The sequence below is a fragment of the Ailuropoda melanoleuca genome, chromosome 18 (genome assembly GCF_002007445.2).
Source record: "Ailuropoda melanoleuca isolate Jingjing chromosome 18, ASM200744v2, whole genome shotgun sequence".
NCBI lineage: Eukaryota > Metazoa > Chordata > Mammalia > Carnivora > Ursidae > Ailuropoda > Ailuropoda melanoleuca.
The window spans coordinates 24,270,089-24,288,635 of NC_048235.1; the positions used below are offsets into that span (position 1 = coordinate 24,270,089).

An 18,547-nucleotide genomic window follows, 5' to 3' on the forward strand; every position below is an offset into this window, starting at 1 on the left:
TGCCATTTGGCAATTGAGGTGTAAAGTTGGCACTGTGTGTTAACCATTCGTTAAATTTAGCCCTAGACCACATGATTTTAATTGCTTTGTATCAGAAGATAGTATTTTGGTATATAATGTTTAGGTGCTAAGCTTTATACCCATTGAAATTTTTTCTAGAGAAAAACCTCTGGGATCTTAGTAGTGTATGCTTGTTCAAATCATCCTTTGTTCTTAATTTTTACTTTTTCTTTTTGCTTTCTACCATTTCCTCAAATTTATTGCATGCATTTTACAGATTTGTATGTGCCTTCTAGTGATGCTATCAAGCTTGCATAATTAGCATCCACATTGGAACTACTACTTGGAAAGGCTCACCTAGCTTATTCTGTACTTTCTCTCGCTGTGAATTTATCTACTCCCTTAAGACCTCAGCATCTCTACGTAGGCGCTGCTACCATTTTGCCAGCTAACACTGTCATTATCTCTCTCCTCCATTAGTCCTGCAGTCTTCAGTTCGGGTCTTCTGCCATCAGAGTTGCCCCCCACCCCCAGTTGATTCTCTATGGAATAACTAGAGCAGCCTTTCCAAAACAGCAGTCTAAGTAATTTCTGCTTCAGATTCATCAGAGGTTTGCCATTGTTCTTAGAGTCTCCCCCAGTCTCACATACTACACTTAGCCACTGAATTTTTTTTAGTTCCCCCCTGTCGGGTGGGTATTAATATGTGCTCTTCATACTACCCAGAATAAAGTTCCCCATCCTTTTGCCTCAGTGATTTCTCTTTATCCTCAAGTCTTCCCTAAGGAAACAGTTCTTCTGAGAATCTTCCCTAACCCCAGTCCCTTCCGCTGGCCTCCAGTGGTTTAGGTGTGCAGCCTCTAGCCTCGTATGACATCGTGAACTTCTTCCCTTCCCACGGTATTCGTCACATTTAATAGTAGTCGTCTGCTTTCTCTAATTGATTCCTCAGAACCTAGACTTCTGTCTCCTCATCTTTGGCCTTCTGAAGAATTAGTATATGTGTGTTTCATTTAGGGACTCATGTTTTGGAAGACTGAGAAAACTCATAAAGGCAAAGTATTGAGTCTTTCTTGTTTACTAGGCTACCCCTAGCATTTAACATGCTGCCAAATACATTGCAGACACTAGAATATTTTATTTTTTGAGAGAGCACAGGGGCAGAGAGGGGCAGAGGGAGAGGGAGAGAGGGTCTTAAGCAGACCTTGCGCTGAGCACGGAGCCCGATGCAGGGCTTGATCTCATGACCCTGAGATCATGACCTGAGCCGAAACCAAGAGTTGGATGCTTAATTGACTGTACCACCCAGGCACCCCAACCAGCGCTGCATTATTTTAAATGAATGCCAGTGATGACCAAATTTGTGTTCAGCCATCACCACTCCTTGTATTCTAGTTAGTCCTGTGATCTCTATGGTATCAGGCACTTCAAATTCAATAAACCCAAACCTCAAAATCTTTCCCTCTCACTTCCTTTCCCCCTCTCTTCCCCTTCCCAACCTATATCCTTCCTTTCTTTTCATCTGTCACTGACATTTTCGAGCCGGAACTGCTATACCCTTTACTACCTACATCAGTTATCAGGTTCTATCAGTTCTGCTTTCTAATAGTTTTTGATACTCCTCAACTCTGTTTCTTTCACAATGGCTTTATTTCAAGCCTCCTATCATTTCCTACCTTGTCAATTACAGAGTCTTCTAATTTACCTAATTACTGTAATTTAGAAACTATGTAACCATTTTCAAAGCACTGTAAATAATTTTTAGTCTCAATGATTTTTTAAAAATCCAGAAACTAAATATTTTTTCTCATGTCTTATCCTTCTGAATAAACAGTTAAGGTGTGTGTGTGTATGTATTCATCCATTTGGGGACTTTGGTCATTTTTAAGAATAAAGAAGAACTGTTATACTAAATCAACTATATATGAACAAAATTTTGTGAACGTTTCTTAATATGAAACTTTTTTGTGCATCAATGATGAAGATGTCAATTTTTCATAGAATGTGAAATGTCAGCTAAGTCCTGTAAAAGAGCTTACTGACTTCTTGGCCAGACATCCAAAGCAGTCATTGTCTCTGGAGGAAGCTTCCCTACTGCCATGGAAAGTCCGATTCAGTCCTGACGGTGGGCCAAGATGGAGTAACAGAAACTAGTTTTACCTTCCCTCTTGAAATAAAAAAAAAAAAAAAGCTAAACAAAATATATGAAACAATGGTTTTCAGAAACCGGACATCAGGCAGTCCATGGAAGTGATCCCTGAGAGAGAAGCATTAGATAAGTTGAGTTGTGTGATTGCTCTAGCTTACTGCCTAGAAAGCATTTTCAGTCCTTAAATCAGAGAGAGGAAGCCCTGGAGGAGCCCAGTGGTCTCCCTGAGATGAGAAGGTGGAATTAGGAGTTTGGGGAAACTGTGTGGCAAGAGTTAGCAGGTAGAGGGCCAATGAAGGGAGAGCTACACAGAGAAGAGAGCAAACTTCCCCCAGCTGTCTTCAGCTGAGTACTGAGATTAACAGGAGTCTGAGGAAACCACACGGGGCGATCAAAAGAACCACTGAAAGAATTAGAGGTAATAACCCTGGCAAGTCAAGTCACACGGCCTCTGTGATCGTTTCTGTTGCTACCAACCAGAGTGGACAAACTTCCGAATTCCTTAGCTACCATAGGGTCCTCAGAAGGGTCATACCTCACTGGAAGGGGAAATTAGTCCTGGTGTAAAGGCTGCTCTGGTTCTGTTTAACAAAGCTTAAAAATAAGCTTTGCAGGCAATATATACAATTGGAGTCCCTAAAGAGAGAATTGTGGGAGAGGGGGCAGAAAAAAATATTTGAAAAAGTAATAGCAGAATATTTTCCAAATTTGGTGAAAACTATGAGCCGCAGATCTAAGAAGCCCAGCAACCCCCACGCATCACAAAAGGAGGAGGAAAAGGAGCAGCAGCAAAAGGGTATACCAACGGCCTTCACAGTCACAGTGCTTAAAGCCGGTGATAAAGAGAAAACATTGAAGTATCCAGAAAAGAAGCCACATGTACAAACAAACAAACATAGGATGTTGGCAAATTTCTAGTCCAAAATGATACGAACCAGAAGATAGTGAAGCAGCATCTTCAAAATATTAAAGGAGGGGGAGAAACCGTTTTGAAAATAACTTGAAATTTCCTGGCAGTCTTATTTGCAATAACATTCGACATGTGTCTGGAAGCAGAAATTTGGATGGGCAAGTTGTTTAATGGTACAGAAATTTTAATCATCTGTTTTTATATGGCATTTTACATTTTAGAAGTGATTATCTATGAAAGAAAACTTTCTCTTAGCACATTTTGAGGTAGCTAGGATGGATGATTTTATCTTGTAACACTTGAAGAGGCTGATGAGATGAGGTAATATGACTTTCAGAGTTTCATAAGATCAGGAATATCAGGTTTCCTGACTTCCTCTTTGGGACTCTCTTCTGTTCTACTTGGTCTCCTCATTATTAGCTGTGTACTGCTCAAAACTATTACCTAAATATAGAGACTGTTAGAATATATAAAATGTATGGCATGCCTTGAACGCAGTAATAGTGCAGTATTTAGTGACTCTTTTATATCTTGCCATTTATAGCATATGGAGAAAAGAAATGGAGAATCTTACTAAATATCAGGGCCCAAATAGAAGACAGGAAAAATGAGAGTACATTAAGGTATATTAGACCATATGTGAAAAGCTGTTACAGTATTTAAACTTCACGTAAATGAGCAATGGTGGAAAAATTGCTATGGTTGCAGAGAACCTTTTAATTAATGTTGTTTCCTTTAAAAAGAAAAGTTTGATTATTTTAATTACCATATTAAATATGAGCAGAGAACCTTTTAATAACTTGGTTCAAATCAATGTGGCAGAAATTAGTTGGGAAGAAACTGTATTTTCTATTTATGCTACATATATAGTACATAAAATAGAAGAATTGAAGAATTAAGTGCTATCTTGTCAAATCTCATTGCATCCAATACAGCAAATTAATTTTGAACCACTGCCAACAGCCACACGAAATGAATATGGTTCATTGTCCTTTTTGTCGCCACTAAAGTTTCTTCAAATTGTTCCTTAGAGAGGCTTTTCAGCGTTCTTATTCAAGAGAAGTTTTGAGAGCCAGCTCTGTAGGGAAGGACTTATGCTAGAATTAGGATTGAAACGCTCAGACTTGAAAAGTGGGCAGGATTTAAGTAGGATAAGGAAGAATGTTTTTGGTTATGAGGACCATGAACCCTGACAAGTCTTTTTTCAGAACGCTGAGAATGGTTCCTGTTGGAAAGAAGTAAGAAATCAAGTAGAGAAGGTCGGGTAGGGCTAGATTACTGAAGGCCTTAAAAAACAAGTCGGAGAAATAAGTGAATGACACTGAAGTTAGAGTTTCCTCCTGAGGTGAGTAATTGTCTCTCATCCAGTTATGACACGTGACCTTCCAGCACTTCAACTCAGCGATTTCTGTGTGTGTTAGCATTTTACTGTGTTTCAGTCTGCGTAAACACCGATGAAATGACAAAGCAAGAATGATTTATCTCAGGAGGGGTTGTGTTTTTCTTTTCCATTTCTAGTCTACCCCCCTACATCTAGCCGCGGGCTACAACAGGGTTCGGATAGTGCAGCTGCTTCTCCAGCATGGTGCTGATGTTCACGCGAAAGACAAAGGGTAGGTGTGTCGACTTATTCCCTTGCGTGGTTTCACCCGGGGACCCTTATGCTTTGTTTTCAGCATCCAAAACATAAAGTTTTTGCACACTGGACAAAGTCACATATCTCATTTCTTTACAGCTTTGTGTAGTATTTTAAGAATGTTTTCAACTTTGGTTTGAAAACTGCATTTTCATGTTCTTATTAAAGAGGCTTTCTCATGGTAATGGCCTAAATTAGTTAAATTTTGTATTTCTATTATTTGAAGTTAAAATTTGCTTCCCTCAATTACATTTATTATTTTGCAACTCACATGGCATTCCAGAAAGGGAGATAAAGCAAATTGAAAATTCTGATAAGCCAGTAACATGGCTGTCCTATTCATCTGGTATGTAGGAATCATCTTTTATTAATAAACCAAAATCATAAGTTTATAATATTCTAATTTGGTTTTTATCCTGATAAAATCTTGGACATCTGAACTGAGAAAACTTAACAAAGGTTGGTTTGGGAATGGAGGGAGAGGGGAGGGACTACTAAGAAAGCAATGAAGTCATTTATTTAATGAAGAGGTGAATTTTAGAAAACTTTGTACCCATTCCCTATCTAGTCTTCAGGGGACATATGAAGTAGGTCTGCTCCTGTGTAATAGGTTAGCATTTCTCCTTAAGATCTAAAAGGTAATTGACCTTACTGTCCAGGTAAAGTAGGTCCCTATTAACACTTCTGTGATTGGCAGCATAAAGAAGAGAAGCCCTGGAGGGAGGAGGGTTTCTTTCACTTTGCCCCCTCTCCATGTCAGAAAACATAGAAACGAAGATACAACTCGGTATTTGAGGCAGTGATCAGAGAGGGAATTGATCCTTTCAGATCTGCTCTTCATGATAACTGCTGCTCCCTTGCCGGAGCGAGCTGTTGTGCCGAACGTGAATGGTGGCCCGATAGCGTAGGGGCACAATGCCTGCCGCTCTTGCACAGCTTGGTTTCCTAATGCCTGTCTGAAAACAGATGGGTGTACGCTAGGTGAGTCCTCCAGAGAAGTACACCACAAAAATGGGGGGTTTTGGCTCATGCAGAATGACACTTGGAGATGCAAGTTAGAGTAGTTCGGATATTTCATTCTTATGCTGGAAATTACCTTCAAAGTGAAATAAAATGCTGGGAATATTTCACCTCACTCTCAGGTCACATTTTCTATGATACTTGATCTATAAAGCCTGCAGCGGTCAATTAAATACTTTCACTTAAATACTTTTCTAATTGGTATTTTTATCATTATATTTAAGGATTATATACACAAGACACAAGGTAAATACATGAAAGGTTAAACATTAGCTATGCTTGTATCCTCTTATTAAATACTCTAAGGTATTTTTAATATAATGGTGTTGGAAATTATTAGAATTTTGTCTTTTAGCACTTCTTGGATAAATGACCATATGTTATTTGAAGTTTCAGTACTTTAATTTGCCTTTCTTCATCTAGTGGACTTGTGCCTCTTCATAACGCGTGTTCGTATGGACATTATGAAGTCACAGAACTACTACTAAAGGTAAGAGAAATTTTTTTGAATAGTACTTGCTTTTTTTCTAACTTGTCATAAGTTTTCATGTGATTTGTGGGCCAGTTAAGGGTTTTAAGAAAATAAAATGTTTTTTAAAAATATTACTGTTGCCTTTAAGTTTTTAAAACATTCACCTTATTTTAAATTCTTTTTAAAAGCTAAAATTAAAGAAACTAAAATACTGACATTTCAAGTTATAACAGAAATTTATAGTGAAATAAAGATCTTCTGCATTTTATTTGATCCAGCAAAATGATCACTCACCTAAAACTTTTCTTCTCAATTCAGCATGGAGCTTGTGTCAATGCTATGGATCTCTGGCAGTTCACTCCACTCCATGAGGCTGCGTCCAAGAATCGTGTGGAAGTCTGCTCTTTGTTACTTAGCCATGGTGCTGATCCTACATTGGTCAATTGCCATGGCAAAAGCGCTGTAGATATGGCTCCAACTCCTGAGCTCCGGGAGAGATTGACTTGTATGTATTTCTGTCCCAAACTCAACATTGCGTATTGTCAATTAGAATATCTCATTTTTGTTTAGTTATTAAACTGGTGTTTTGTCCAGCTTACAACCTTCTGTTCTTACACATATACTAGTTTACAATCCTCGTTTCTGATCCTGTACTTTTCTTTTAAGGCTAATGAGGGTGAGTCAATCAATAACCATTCATTGCATGCTTACTAAGTGCCAGGTACTGGAAATACAACAGTGTTCAAACCAGAAAAAAACTCTCCGAGCTCACAGAGTTTATATTCTTGTACTATGGGTAATAATATTTGGTATCTAATGTTACTGAGCACTCACTGTTCCTCAAGCCCTGCAGGATTATACAGTCATGTTTGTCTTGCTTATGGGTGTTATAGCCCAAGTGCAATCACTTGCCCCAGTTTGAATAAGAAGCTTTTTATGATTTGGTGCAAGTAATCTCAAATGCTGATACATATTACCTATGTATACATATGCATGTCTTTTAGATAAACTTTTTGGTTTGGAATAGTTTTAGATTTACAGAAAAATTATAAAAATAGGACAGAGAATTCTCATACATTCCATATCCAGTTTGCCCTCCTATCAACATCTTACATTAGTACGATATACTTGCCATAATTAATGAACCAGTATTGATACATTATAAACTAAAGACCTTACTCTACTCAGATTTCCTCAGTTTTTAGCTGCAGTCTTTCTTCTGTTCCAGGATCTCATTCAGGATACCACATTTACTTGTCATATTAAATACTGAGATGTATTTAATTCTACATGTGGGCATTGCAGGTTTAAATTAAAGTAGGCAACACCTACCTAATATTTAATTGGTCCCCTGGTTGGTATTCTCTCTCAGGAGTCTAAGAATCAGGTAACTGGATTTAAATGCCTGAAGAAAATCTTTAAATGATAACTTAAGAAAACAGCAGAGTCAAAATGATGGTAACATCATTTAAACTTAAGCAGATTTTAAACTGGTTTATGTTAAACAGGAAGAGTTGCAATTTTCATCTTGTTTAACTAGAAATTTAAACTTGTTTTGGTACTGGAACAGATGACATCAACGAGATTACAGGCCAGCACAAACCAGATTATAACTGGGCAGATGTCTTAGCAGTGAATCCTTGTAGAAATGCCTTTATTCTCCCTCCCACTCATATGACCCTTGTCGTATGTTATCTTGCATTATATAGTTCCTTCCTCGATGTGTATGTTCTGTCTTCCCAGTGAAATTTAAATTCTTAGACTTTTCGTTTTATTATTATCTTCTTAGCACCTGCACAATGCTTTGTTACCTAATAAAAATGTATTGATCGTATTTGAGTTTGGGCCCGATCTACCTACCTGTCCCCAACCCAGCACAGTGCATTGTGCACTATGACCAGCAAGTTTATTGGATTGAATTGAACTCAAAACTTTTTTTTTAATCTTTTTCTAATTTCCTTCTTTTAGTTCATACCCAGGGCTCAGCTTTATCCCCATGCCACCTTTCACTTCTTTTTCCTTTCGAACATTTTGCCAATTATGCATATTATTATGAGTTTTTATAGTGTATTTCACTGGACTGTCTGATTCCACTGTACACATTACGATTTAATGGAAATTTGTTTAGTTTTGTAAAAGAAGTTTCCTGATTAGAGTATTTTTCAACCTTCTCAGTATTTTTTATTTTATTAAATAAGATTCTACCAAGGAATTATTTGAAGAAAAGGATTTAACAAAGTTGGAACTTCTCTAACTATGCTTTTCATCATCATGTCCATTGCCTTACACTAGGCATTCACAATTACAGAGTTCTTTTTAAGATAATTATACAAGAAACAAAAACAATATTTTGATCATACCCGTGGTTATAGCATTTTCAGTACACACATTTTTTTTTCCTGCTCTTCTCTCTCTCTCTTTTTTTAATGCGTTGTTTCCATGAAGCCAAATGAGCAAGGTAGTTTGGATTCTGCACATACTAGAGGTGAAAATACTGAAAGTAGCTTTCATTCTTGTTTCAAAATGCATTTGAAAAGAGAAACTTTTAAGGCATTTTATAAGTATTAAGTTTTCAGGGTAAGTCTGAGTAATTTGTAGTTTTCCTGCCTTCTTTTTAGCTACTTAAGTACTTCCTTGAGGTTTTTAAAAACAAACCTTTATGAAACCTTTGCATTTAGAGGGACCATTATATTGTTGATAGATTTTCCATTCATTGAGTTTTTTTTTATTCTTGAGTATAGGTCAATAAAATATTTTAAATTTGAAAGTCAATTTGGGCAGAAATCTTCACTTTTTTTCTGAAGAGCAAAGAAAAGGAATATTTTACTTCTTGTTATTTGAGAAAATATCATGATGTTTAATTGCGTTATTACATCCTGATTTCTTGATTTCCTTAGTACTGCAGTTGTATTGTGTATGTTTTTCATAAATTTGCCCATTTCACTTTTTTCTGAGTACCTTTCCTGAACTTAAAGGAGTAATTGAAAAAGTAGAATTGCTTTTATAATTTTGATATTCATAGAACATTTGTCATTAGAGAAAAAGCCAGTATGATTTGAACTCAATTTAAATTTTTCTAGATTGATGACCAAAACAAAACTGTACTTTTTGTTTGAAATCAGTTCTCAGTACATCTTTTTCCTTTGTAGTTGTCAGGATCCTCCTCCTTATGTATGGCAGTTTGCAGTTCTTTCACTTGATTTGCCCCTAATTTTGTCATTAAAATGAAAATCTATAATTATGTTATTTGAAAATACTAGTTTACTTTTATTTCATTTGAACTTGACTTTGAGTTTCAGAATTTTGAAATTCCTATACTTTGAGGAATTTAGCAATGATAAGGTGCCACTAAACAGGAAGTTTTATAAAAATGGTTTTTCCCCTGAACCTGCTGTGACTTATAAATACTCAGAATTCATGCAACAAATTGAATACATACTATACTATATATCAAGCAGTATGCTAAGTGATAGGACTACTGTAGCAAATAAGGTCATGTGATATGTCCTGTGATAGAAGGCCAAATGCAAGTGCAATGGACTTCATAAGAAGGAATCCTGACCCAATAATGAGGAACATGAGGAAGGCTTATCCAGAGTATCCAAACTGAGACCTTGAACAATAATAGTAGTTATTAAGGCACATGTGTGTCTGTGTGTCTTTCTCTATCTTTTGAGAGACAGAGGGAAGTAAGATGAGGAACTCAGGAGAGGAGAGAGAGGAGAAGAAAGGAATTCAGTAGTAGGCAGGTCCAAAGGCCTGTATGGGCCAAGGATTGCTATGTAATGTTACATGTCATTTGTATCTTTTTAGAACAATTGTCAACTTTTTGTTAGCAAGTGGTCATATCAAAATACAAAACAAAATTGTAAAATAGAAAATATGACTATAAGTTTTTAATTAGAGTATTGGATTTTTATTTATTCCCTTAATTTAGAAATCACTTTTGAAAAAATCTCTACTTATACAAATAACAAATAAAATATTAATTGTTCTTTGAAAAATTATCAAACTCTGCACTTCCCCATATTTCAGTTCTTCCCTTCTCTATGCTTAAACTCTTACTATTTTGGTGAATATTTCTCTAAGTGCCTTTTTGGTACCATTTCTTATAATCAGTTGTGGTGGCAATGGTAGTAGTAACAATACAAAAAAATTGGGTCGACCTGTCTTTCCTCTCTTACTACTTGAATTTTCATTTTATTATATATACTTCTATGATAGTATGTAGAGACCTATCTTTCTTGTTTAAGAGAGTATTCCAGTGTATATGTGTTTATAACTGGTTTCCATTTGGTGGACATTTTTGGTTGCTTGTTTTAAAACTTGGAGTGAGTATCTTTTTATGTGTATCTTTATGAACTCTGAGAGTATAAACCAGTTGTATTTTAGAGCATACATTTTTCAAAATTTTTCATTAACTATACATCCTTTGCACCTTTATCATCATATCAATCTGTTGCTGCTATTGGTAAAATACCAGCAATAAGTAAAATTAATAATTTTCTGATTTGTTATCATGCTAAAATGATTTTTACAGATTTTAAATCTTTTATGTCACCATTATTTCATTAACAGATGAATTTAAAGGTCATTCTTTACTACAAGCAGCCAGAGAAGCAGACCTAGCCAAAGTTAAAAAAACACTCGCTTTGGAAATCATTAATTTCAAACAACCACAGTCTCATGAAACTGCACTGGTAAGATTTTATTATTAATCCATTCCTTAGGTCTGTAATAATAGTGGAGGCACACAAAGTATGATTTTCATTTCAGAAACTTCAAAGTAACTTTAGTATCTAAAATGCCAGGAATTTCCATTTGAACGTTAGTTGCATTGATTTTTAAATTTGGTTCAGGAGATGATTGCGTTCATGGGTGAGGGAATCGACATTTGCTCGCCCTTGATTTGGGAATATTTTTGCCTTTGTCTTTACCCAACCATATTATAACAAATCTACTTTGGTGGCCAATTCTTTCATAAAATAGAAGATGTGATTTTCTTTTTAGAATCTTTTTTTTTTAATGGTTGCTAGGTAAAGACTATTTGTTTTCTGTAGAAGATTAAAGTATTTTCAAAGGTACTTGCATCATCCTTTGGAGCAATTATCCAAAGAATTATTCTTAATTTTCCAGAGAATTACTATATTCGTTATAGAAAAATGATAAGATGATGAATTTTTTGTTCCAGACTGTACAAATTGTTTTGTAAACTATTCATGTTTTTTCTTCTAATGTATTTTCAGAAAGATTAGCTTATTTTCCTTGTCATTGACCACATTAAGTTTCAGGTATAGGGCTGGTAAAATTATTCCTGAGTTCAGAATTTAAACATACATGATACCTCTAGCACAGACCTATAAATATGCTTCAGTTAACATTCCCACATATATCTGGCAGAAAAAAGTCAAGCCGTGGTCAGTTCTTGCTGAAAACAGCATTGAAAGAGTCAACAAACTGAAATGGGCCAACTGTATGTACACTTAAAATACATGGCTCTCAAACTGGGGTTCAGATACATTCAAGCTCTCCAGCTTTGTGCCAGGAGATACTCAAAGCAGCAGAGTAAACCTGACCTGCTTTTTTGGAGTGTTTGTTTTATTCATTAATAAGTTAGGTTTTTACTCTTAAAATGTAAATACAAACTTAATATAAACAAAGTTGAGTACAAAAATTGTATAAATATAGGATAAAACATTAAATACCTGAGAGTACTTCTTCCTCTAAGCTCCTTCATGTCTGTTGCCTTCTTGCCTGTCCCTGGGCTTATAGGCTTGTATAGTGCTAGGAGTAGCTCTGGGGCAGAGTTTGAGAACTGTTGATTTAGCTGGCTGACAACCTAATGAAGGATTGACTAATTCAGGTAAGGATATTTGTAGCTTTGGAGAGGCTGCATTCTGATGCCTTCAAACAAATATATATTGGGTAATTACTTACTGGCCAGAGGAAAAGAAACAAAGTCTCTCTTAATGCTTAACTAAGATAATTTCACCGTGGTTTAAAGGCTTATGTCTTATACTTCCAGTATATTTAGGAAGAATTTGATCATCTCTATAATGTAAAGTATATGAATACGTTTTGACAGAACAGTGTTCTAAACAGTCAGCAGATGCTATTTAATTCCAAAATCTACTTTTAAATAGAAGTTTATTTTATTAACTTAGTTGTGTTTACTTTACAGCACTGTGCTGTGGCCTCCCTGCATCCCAAACGAAAACAAGTGACAGAACTATTGCTTAGAAAAGGAGCAAATGTTAATGAAAAGAATAAAGAGTAAGTGTAATCGCAGAGGGAGTTGTGCGGTTCTTAAAGGGGAAATGCAACAAAAGTTAGGAAAATTTTCCTTTTCTCTTCTCCATAGTTTCATGACTCCCCTGCACGTCGCAGCAGAAAGAGCTCACAATGATGTCATGGAAGTTCTACATAAGCATGGAGCAAAGGTAAGACACACACCTGAAATAAAAAGTCAGACGTGGAATTGAGTAGCTAGCTGCTCTTAAGGCTCTTACTATTCTCTCTGATTTCCCCGGAGAAATGAATTTTGTAAAGGACTGTTACTCTGTATTTGAAGTCACCTATTCTCTTTTAAAGCTGATTTAAATCTTTTTTTTTTAAGCTGATTTAAATCTTGTTACTAATTAAAAATAATTACCTGTGTTCTATTGTACTTTACTGTCGTTCTTCTGCAAAGCAGTAAAATGTAGCTATGGTCTTATCATTCAAAATACATTTACCTTTACATTGTTTTACAATAATAGTGGAATTGATAGATTTTGATGGTTTATCAGAGAATAATTTATGTAAATGATAGAATATTGCTACTTATTCTAAAGAACATTTTTGTTCCTTCAAACTGGTAGTGATGATAATTTTCTCAACCTCAACACTAAAGAAATATGAATTTGGGATAGCCATTTTTCTTGGCATTGTCTGAAATTATGATTTGCTTGAGGGAGAAAGGAAGCAAACTGGTTGTTTTTCAGAGTTGACTTGAAATTGGAAATTTTTAAATCCTCACGAGTATGTATTTTAAAGCAGAAGTCTCCAAAGTAGACACATTGTGGAACACATAAGATGAGCCACTGGGGACGGGGAAAAAAATATTAGAATTTTAATTTATTAACATAGTAACTTCCTTATTTCTGAATAAAGAAATTAGTGTCTACTAATATTTAATACACAGATTCATGCTGACTCCCTCATTAGGTCTGTGTGTCAGCCTGAGTCAGCTCAAGGTGTCTCCTGAGGAAGAATGGGAGTCTGAGTAGCAAGGGATTGACACTGACAAACTCACTCATCTGTTCACTTTCAACATGTTGTGACATATTGCACTCTACACATGCCCAAATGAGTAGATAACGTGGGTACTAACCTAAATGGTAGATCCTTCATAAATAACGTTGTTGGTAATCCGAGGGAATGACAATCTTATAGCATAAAGAGGTTATCTGGCTATTTCATGAATTGGTATTTTCAGGAATTGTCATACTGAGTTGTGCTTTTTTTTTTTTTTTTGATGAAAATAAGAAGGTTGAAAATTTGTCATCGTCTGTGATGACAAATGACTGTATTTGTTACTTGTATGTAGGTGCTTTTTTAAAAAAAGAAACAATCAAACCCTTGAAGGCAAATATTTTAGAGAAAATGGGAAAGTGACTGCATTTTTAAAGAAACTTTAAAAAATGAAGAGGACATTTGAGAGTAGATTTTTAGAAATGTCCACTGTTTTGTGAATTTTTTTTGCCCAAAAATGATGTAAATGTATCACCACGCTGTTTTATCTACATATAATTAAAAAACTTGAAAACAGAATTTTCTAACCTGTTTTAAAATCTTTCTTAATTTGTGTTTGGGTGGTTTTTGAACCTATAAGAAAACATCAAGAAAGATGCAATTTGACTAGCAGAATTTCAATTAAAACCGTAGCATAATTAGTAAATTACATTAAAAATACACATCTTATTTAGTAGGTATTGCTAACAATGCACTTTCTCCAGTGGCTCTACATGTCTCAGTCACATCTTTTGAGCTAATGTGGTCAATAGGACAAGCTATTGAAAGTGAACTTAGAATCACACTGAAATCTACCTCACAATTTTTTATAACATTTTTTTAAGGTTTTTTTTTTTTTAAATCGAGGCAAAAGATATTTTGTAAATTAGTGATTAAAATATTTTTTAAGGGGCGCCTGGGTGGCACAGCGGTTAAGCGTCTGCCTTCGGCTCAGGGCGTGATCCCAGCGATATGGGATCGAGCCCCACATCAGGCTCCTCTGCTGTGAGCCTGCTTCTTCCTCTCCCACTCCCCCTGCTTGTGTTCCCTCTCTCACTGGCTGTCTCTATCTCTGTCAAATGAATAAATAAAATCTTTAAAAAAAAAAAAAATTTTAAATTTTTAATTGTTTCATCTCTTTCCCACCCTTTATAATTCTCTTTTTATGTAAGCTTTACATGTATCTATTATGTATTAGTATAGCACTGTTTGTTACAATTTACAGATGAGCACATATATTTATTGAAAGGGTTCTCAAAACATTTTTTCACTCGTAAAGTTCATGATACAAAAATTTGGATATTCTTGCTTTAAAAGGACCTTTGGGTGTTTTTATATTAAAAAGTTGAGGTGAACTGGAACAAAAGGGAACAGAGTTCTATAGATTTATTACCTATTTTGAGGGTACGTCTAGGGCATTGTTATATAAATAAAGTCTTGTTGCTCTGTCAAGCAGAAAATAGTAAGCTAAGTGGGCTCTCTGCTATACTTAAGAACATTATATGTTTTTCATTGACCTATTTTTAAAAATAGCTTATAGCATTTATAATGTTCTTGAAAAACCATGAACAATGCCCTTCATTTTTGGAAAATGCCTATTTGTTGTCTCCCATGAGTCATTTTGTTTCATGAAGTCTCAGTGAAAAATAACGTTATTTTATAAGCTATCCCAGTCAGCATTACTCGAGGTCTGTGGTTCTCAATCTTTTTCTGTGCTTCGTGTTCGCAGTACATTCTCATCGATAATGTCTCTATCCGTCAGGGAAGGACGCGTAATTTTAAACTCCCTGTCAGTGATAGAGAATGACTTTCAGATAGTTCACCATCCCTAGTCCTTCCACTACAGTTCATCTAAAATCGAGAACTGCTGTTAGGGACTTTAAAATAGAAAAAAATCATATCTAATCAAGATTATGAACCAATAAATACCAATTGCCATCCTCCCATACACTTAAACTCCCTGGTTCCAGGCAGGCTGCTGTCCTTCAGGGTTGGTTTATCTGGTGGCTAATGTGTTAGTAAAAATTAACTGTAAAAACCCAGCTTAGCTACTTACTGTTGAGCCCCAGTGTTTGCTTGCTTAGTGTTCTTTCTGGAGAACTCATGGTTTCAGTTTGATTTTTGGACAACTTACGCTTTCCATTTGATTCTAAAAGCACCTTCTAAACGAGGGGCTTGAATTAGGACTCAGCCCTCTTATACTGTTTCCACCATCCTGCCTCCTGTCCTTCCTCATGTCAAGTTCCTAGCTAAGGCTAGTAAATCAGAAAAGGCAGAGAAGTTGATAGGGAGATCTAATACCATTAACTAATTTGTTTTTCTTAGACAGAACTTAGTAATATTTACATAAGCCAAAACATTCTTTTGCTCAAAGCTTGATGATAAAGTTCAGTTTCACTATACATGTTCAACTAAACATATTGTGAATATAACTTAGGCAGACATACTTTTCAGTTTACATTCCTCCATTTTCTAGTTTTGTGAACTTGAACTTAATTTCCTGGAACCTTAACTGACTCATCAGTGATATATGGGTGTTGATACCTCCTCTATAAGTATTTGTGTGTGTGTGCGCATGTGTGTGTAAAAATTAAATGAGCTATGTATATATAAGTATGTAGTTTAATACCCGGCATATAAGCAATACTTTGGTTACTTGTAAATATGAGCTTTGTATGTTTTCCATGTTTGTCTTTCCAAACATATATTGCATATTTCCCTTAATTATCTTAATTTTTATATAAGACTTATAAACCAGTTCCTTCATAATTTGTTTTGATCCACTACAAATACTGAAATGCAAAATGATTAAGACTGTGGGCTAGATACTGTGGAAGATACTATTTTGAAAGTTTATGCAACTACCAAACTTGAAGCTAATCCTGAATCCAATTTAGTGGCATTAGCAATGAAGAAGGAAGGGAAAGATGAAAGCCATTTATGAAGGAATAATTATATATATGGAAATGAATAGGGTGTTAGAATGGACTTAGAAACTGGTGGTTGGTTCGGGGAAGTGAGAAAGCTAGAAAGAAATACTGGTTTCCTATGCCTTGATAATTTTGTACTTAGAGCTGATATGATATAGGGACATGTAGATAACACTAGTGGTTGAAAATACAGCACTAGAGTATGAAAGACAGTCTAGGATTAGAGAGATCTTTTGGAAATCCATCAATACAGTGATCACATGTTGCAAGGTCCTGGTAGAGAAAATATGGAGAGATGGGTTGAGAGTTAAGGAAAGGACCTTTGCAGATTATGTTTTTTAAAGAGCAGCCATGAGAAGAGAAAACTGACAGGTCTATCACATGTCTATTGAGTATAATAGGAGTATGAAGAAGGAACAGGTGATCGGTGCTGCAAGAAGAAATCAAGGTAGGCAATGCCATTTAACTGGGCAATTTTTGTGTAAAGACTTTGACAGCTTTTGAAGGGGTGTTCCAAAGGTATAAGAGTAGAGAATTATATTCATTAGGGTCTTGGCAATAAACAGCACAAAGTGGGTAATAAAGGAATTATACAAAGGTGGGCAAGATTTAAGGATATGAGCAAGGGATAGCAGCAAGTGGGGAGACATTATCATCTTTGGGCCTGAAGGGGTAAGGAAAGGGAGAGGTCCCTGGGAAGCAGAAGACAGCTATTTGGAGAAGGCCCCTGACAGCACTTAAGTTGCCTTAGAGAGAGGGTGTATTTAACCCCTACCCCTCACACTCCTGCTCCCCACTGGTCACCTGCCATGGCCTCCCATTAGCAAAATGTAGCAAGAACTTAAAAGACCAAAAGAGCTCATTGATAGGATCCATATAAGTGAGTTTCCCAGGACACAGAGTAGGGTGGAGGATAGATAGGAATCTGGAGGGGCAAGCGGGCCATGTTCAGAAAAAGGATAGAAAGCAAACGGCTAGTAAAGAAAGGAGGGTTATAAGAAAATGTGGGCATTAGCCAACTCATTTGAAAAAATCTACTTCATAATTATAGTGGAGTAAATTTCTGTTTCTAAAAAAATTATCTCTCTCAACCCCTAGCTTTGCAAGATTGCTGTAAGTCCTAAATAGGAGAGACATGAAGATTTTATCCTTCGTATGGCAGGTTTTTTTCTTACTGTTAGCTACCCTGGCATTCACTGCTACTGCTTTGTCTGCTATCATTAAGTGGAATTTAAGTCCCAGTTGCATAGGTATTATTACACCTAAAAATGAAAGGTTTAATTCAGAAGTGCTTTTCTTCATATATAAAAGCACTGCTATTTTGTCATTACTTGAGCATCTGTTAAATATGTGGAACATGGAGAAATTTCTTTTGATTGATCATTTGTCTTAATTTGACAGATTTATTTATATTTAAGAAGAAATTGTGTCAATAGTAATTGGCATTAAATGGGCTTATTTCTCACATTGAGAAGTGATGAAGAGTCTTTGCTCACTTTGGGGAAATGTGTTAGCTCGTTATAAGGATTTGATTAATGCTTTTCTAGAGGTGGATTGATAAGCAGTTTCTATAGCCCAAAGATGTTAGATAAAATGCATTCAAAGCTATCGATTTAGGGCACCTGGGTGGCTCAGCCGTTGAGTGTCTGCCTTCGGCTCGGGTCATTATCCCGCGGTCCTGGGACCGAGCCCTGCATTGGGCCCCCTGCTCGGCGGGAGGCCTGCTTCTCCCTCTCACATTCCCCTTGCTTATGTTCCCTCTCTCACTATCTCTATCTGTCAAATAAATAAATAAAATCTAAAAAAAAAAAAAAAAAGCTATGGATTTTAAGTTACCTCTTAAGAGTTCAAATACCGGCAGTTTCAGCATGTCAGCATAAAGAACAAAGGGGCCATTGTCTCAGAGACATTTTAGTTACCAGTAACAGATCAGTTGAATCTAGACTCAGGATAAATGGAATCTGTTTTATACTTACATAAATAATGTGCCTGCTACTTTCCTGAGAGAACCCATATTGTTATCCCATAGGAATAATCTATGGGAATTGTAGCTGAGATTCACAAAAGACTAGAACAGGGAATTTGTGAACCATTGGGTACCTTGACTGCATCCTCTATCTGTCTCTCTTTCTGCAGTTGTTGGGTTTCTTTTCTTTGT

The 18,547-nt window shown here is 35.9% G+C and overlaps 1 protein-coding gene across 1 annotated transcript in view; it reads left to right on the top strand.

Moving 5' to 3' along the window:
* Positions 1 to 18,547, top strand: part of TNKS (tankyrase) — a 206,950-nt gene that overhangs the window by 131,416 nt on the left and 56,987 nt on the right. The window contains exons 6-11 of the mRNA XM_002928843.4: positions 4,578 to 4,672; positions 6,139 to 6,205; positions 6,506 to 6,692; positions 10,766 to 10,887; positions 12,369 to 12,460; positions 12,549 to 12,627. Of these exons, the coding sequence (XP_002928889.1) occupies positions 4,578 to 4,672; positions 6,139 to 6,205; positions 6,506 to 6,692; positions 10,766 to 10,887; positions 12,369 to 12,460; positions 12,549 to 12,627 (642 nt within the window). The remainder of the gene's footprint in view (positions 1 to 4,577; positions 4,673 to 6,138; positions 6,206 to 6,505; positions 6,693 to 10,765; positions 10,888 to 12,368; positions 12,461 to 12,548; positions 12,628 to 18,547) is intronic.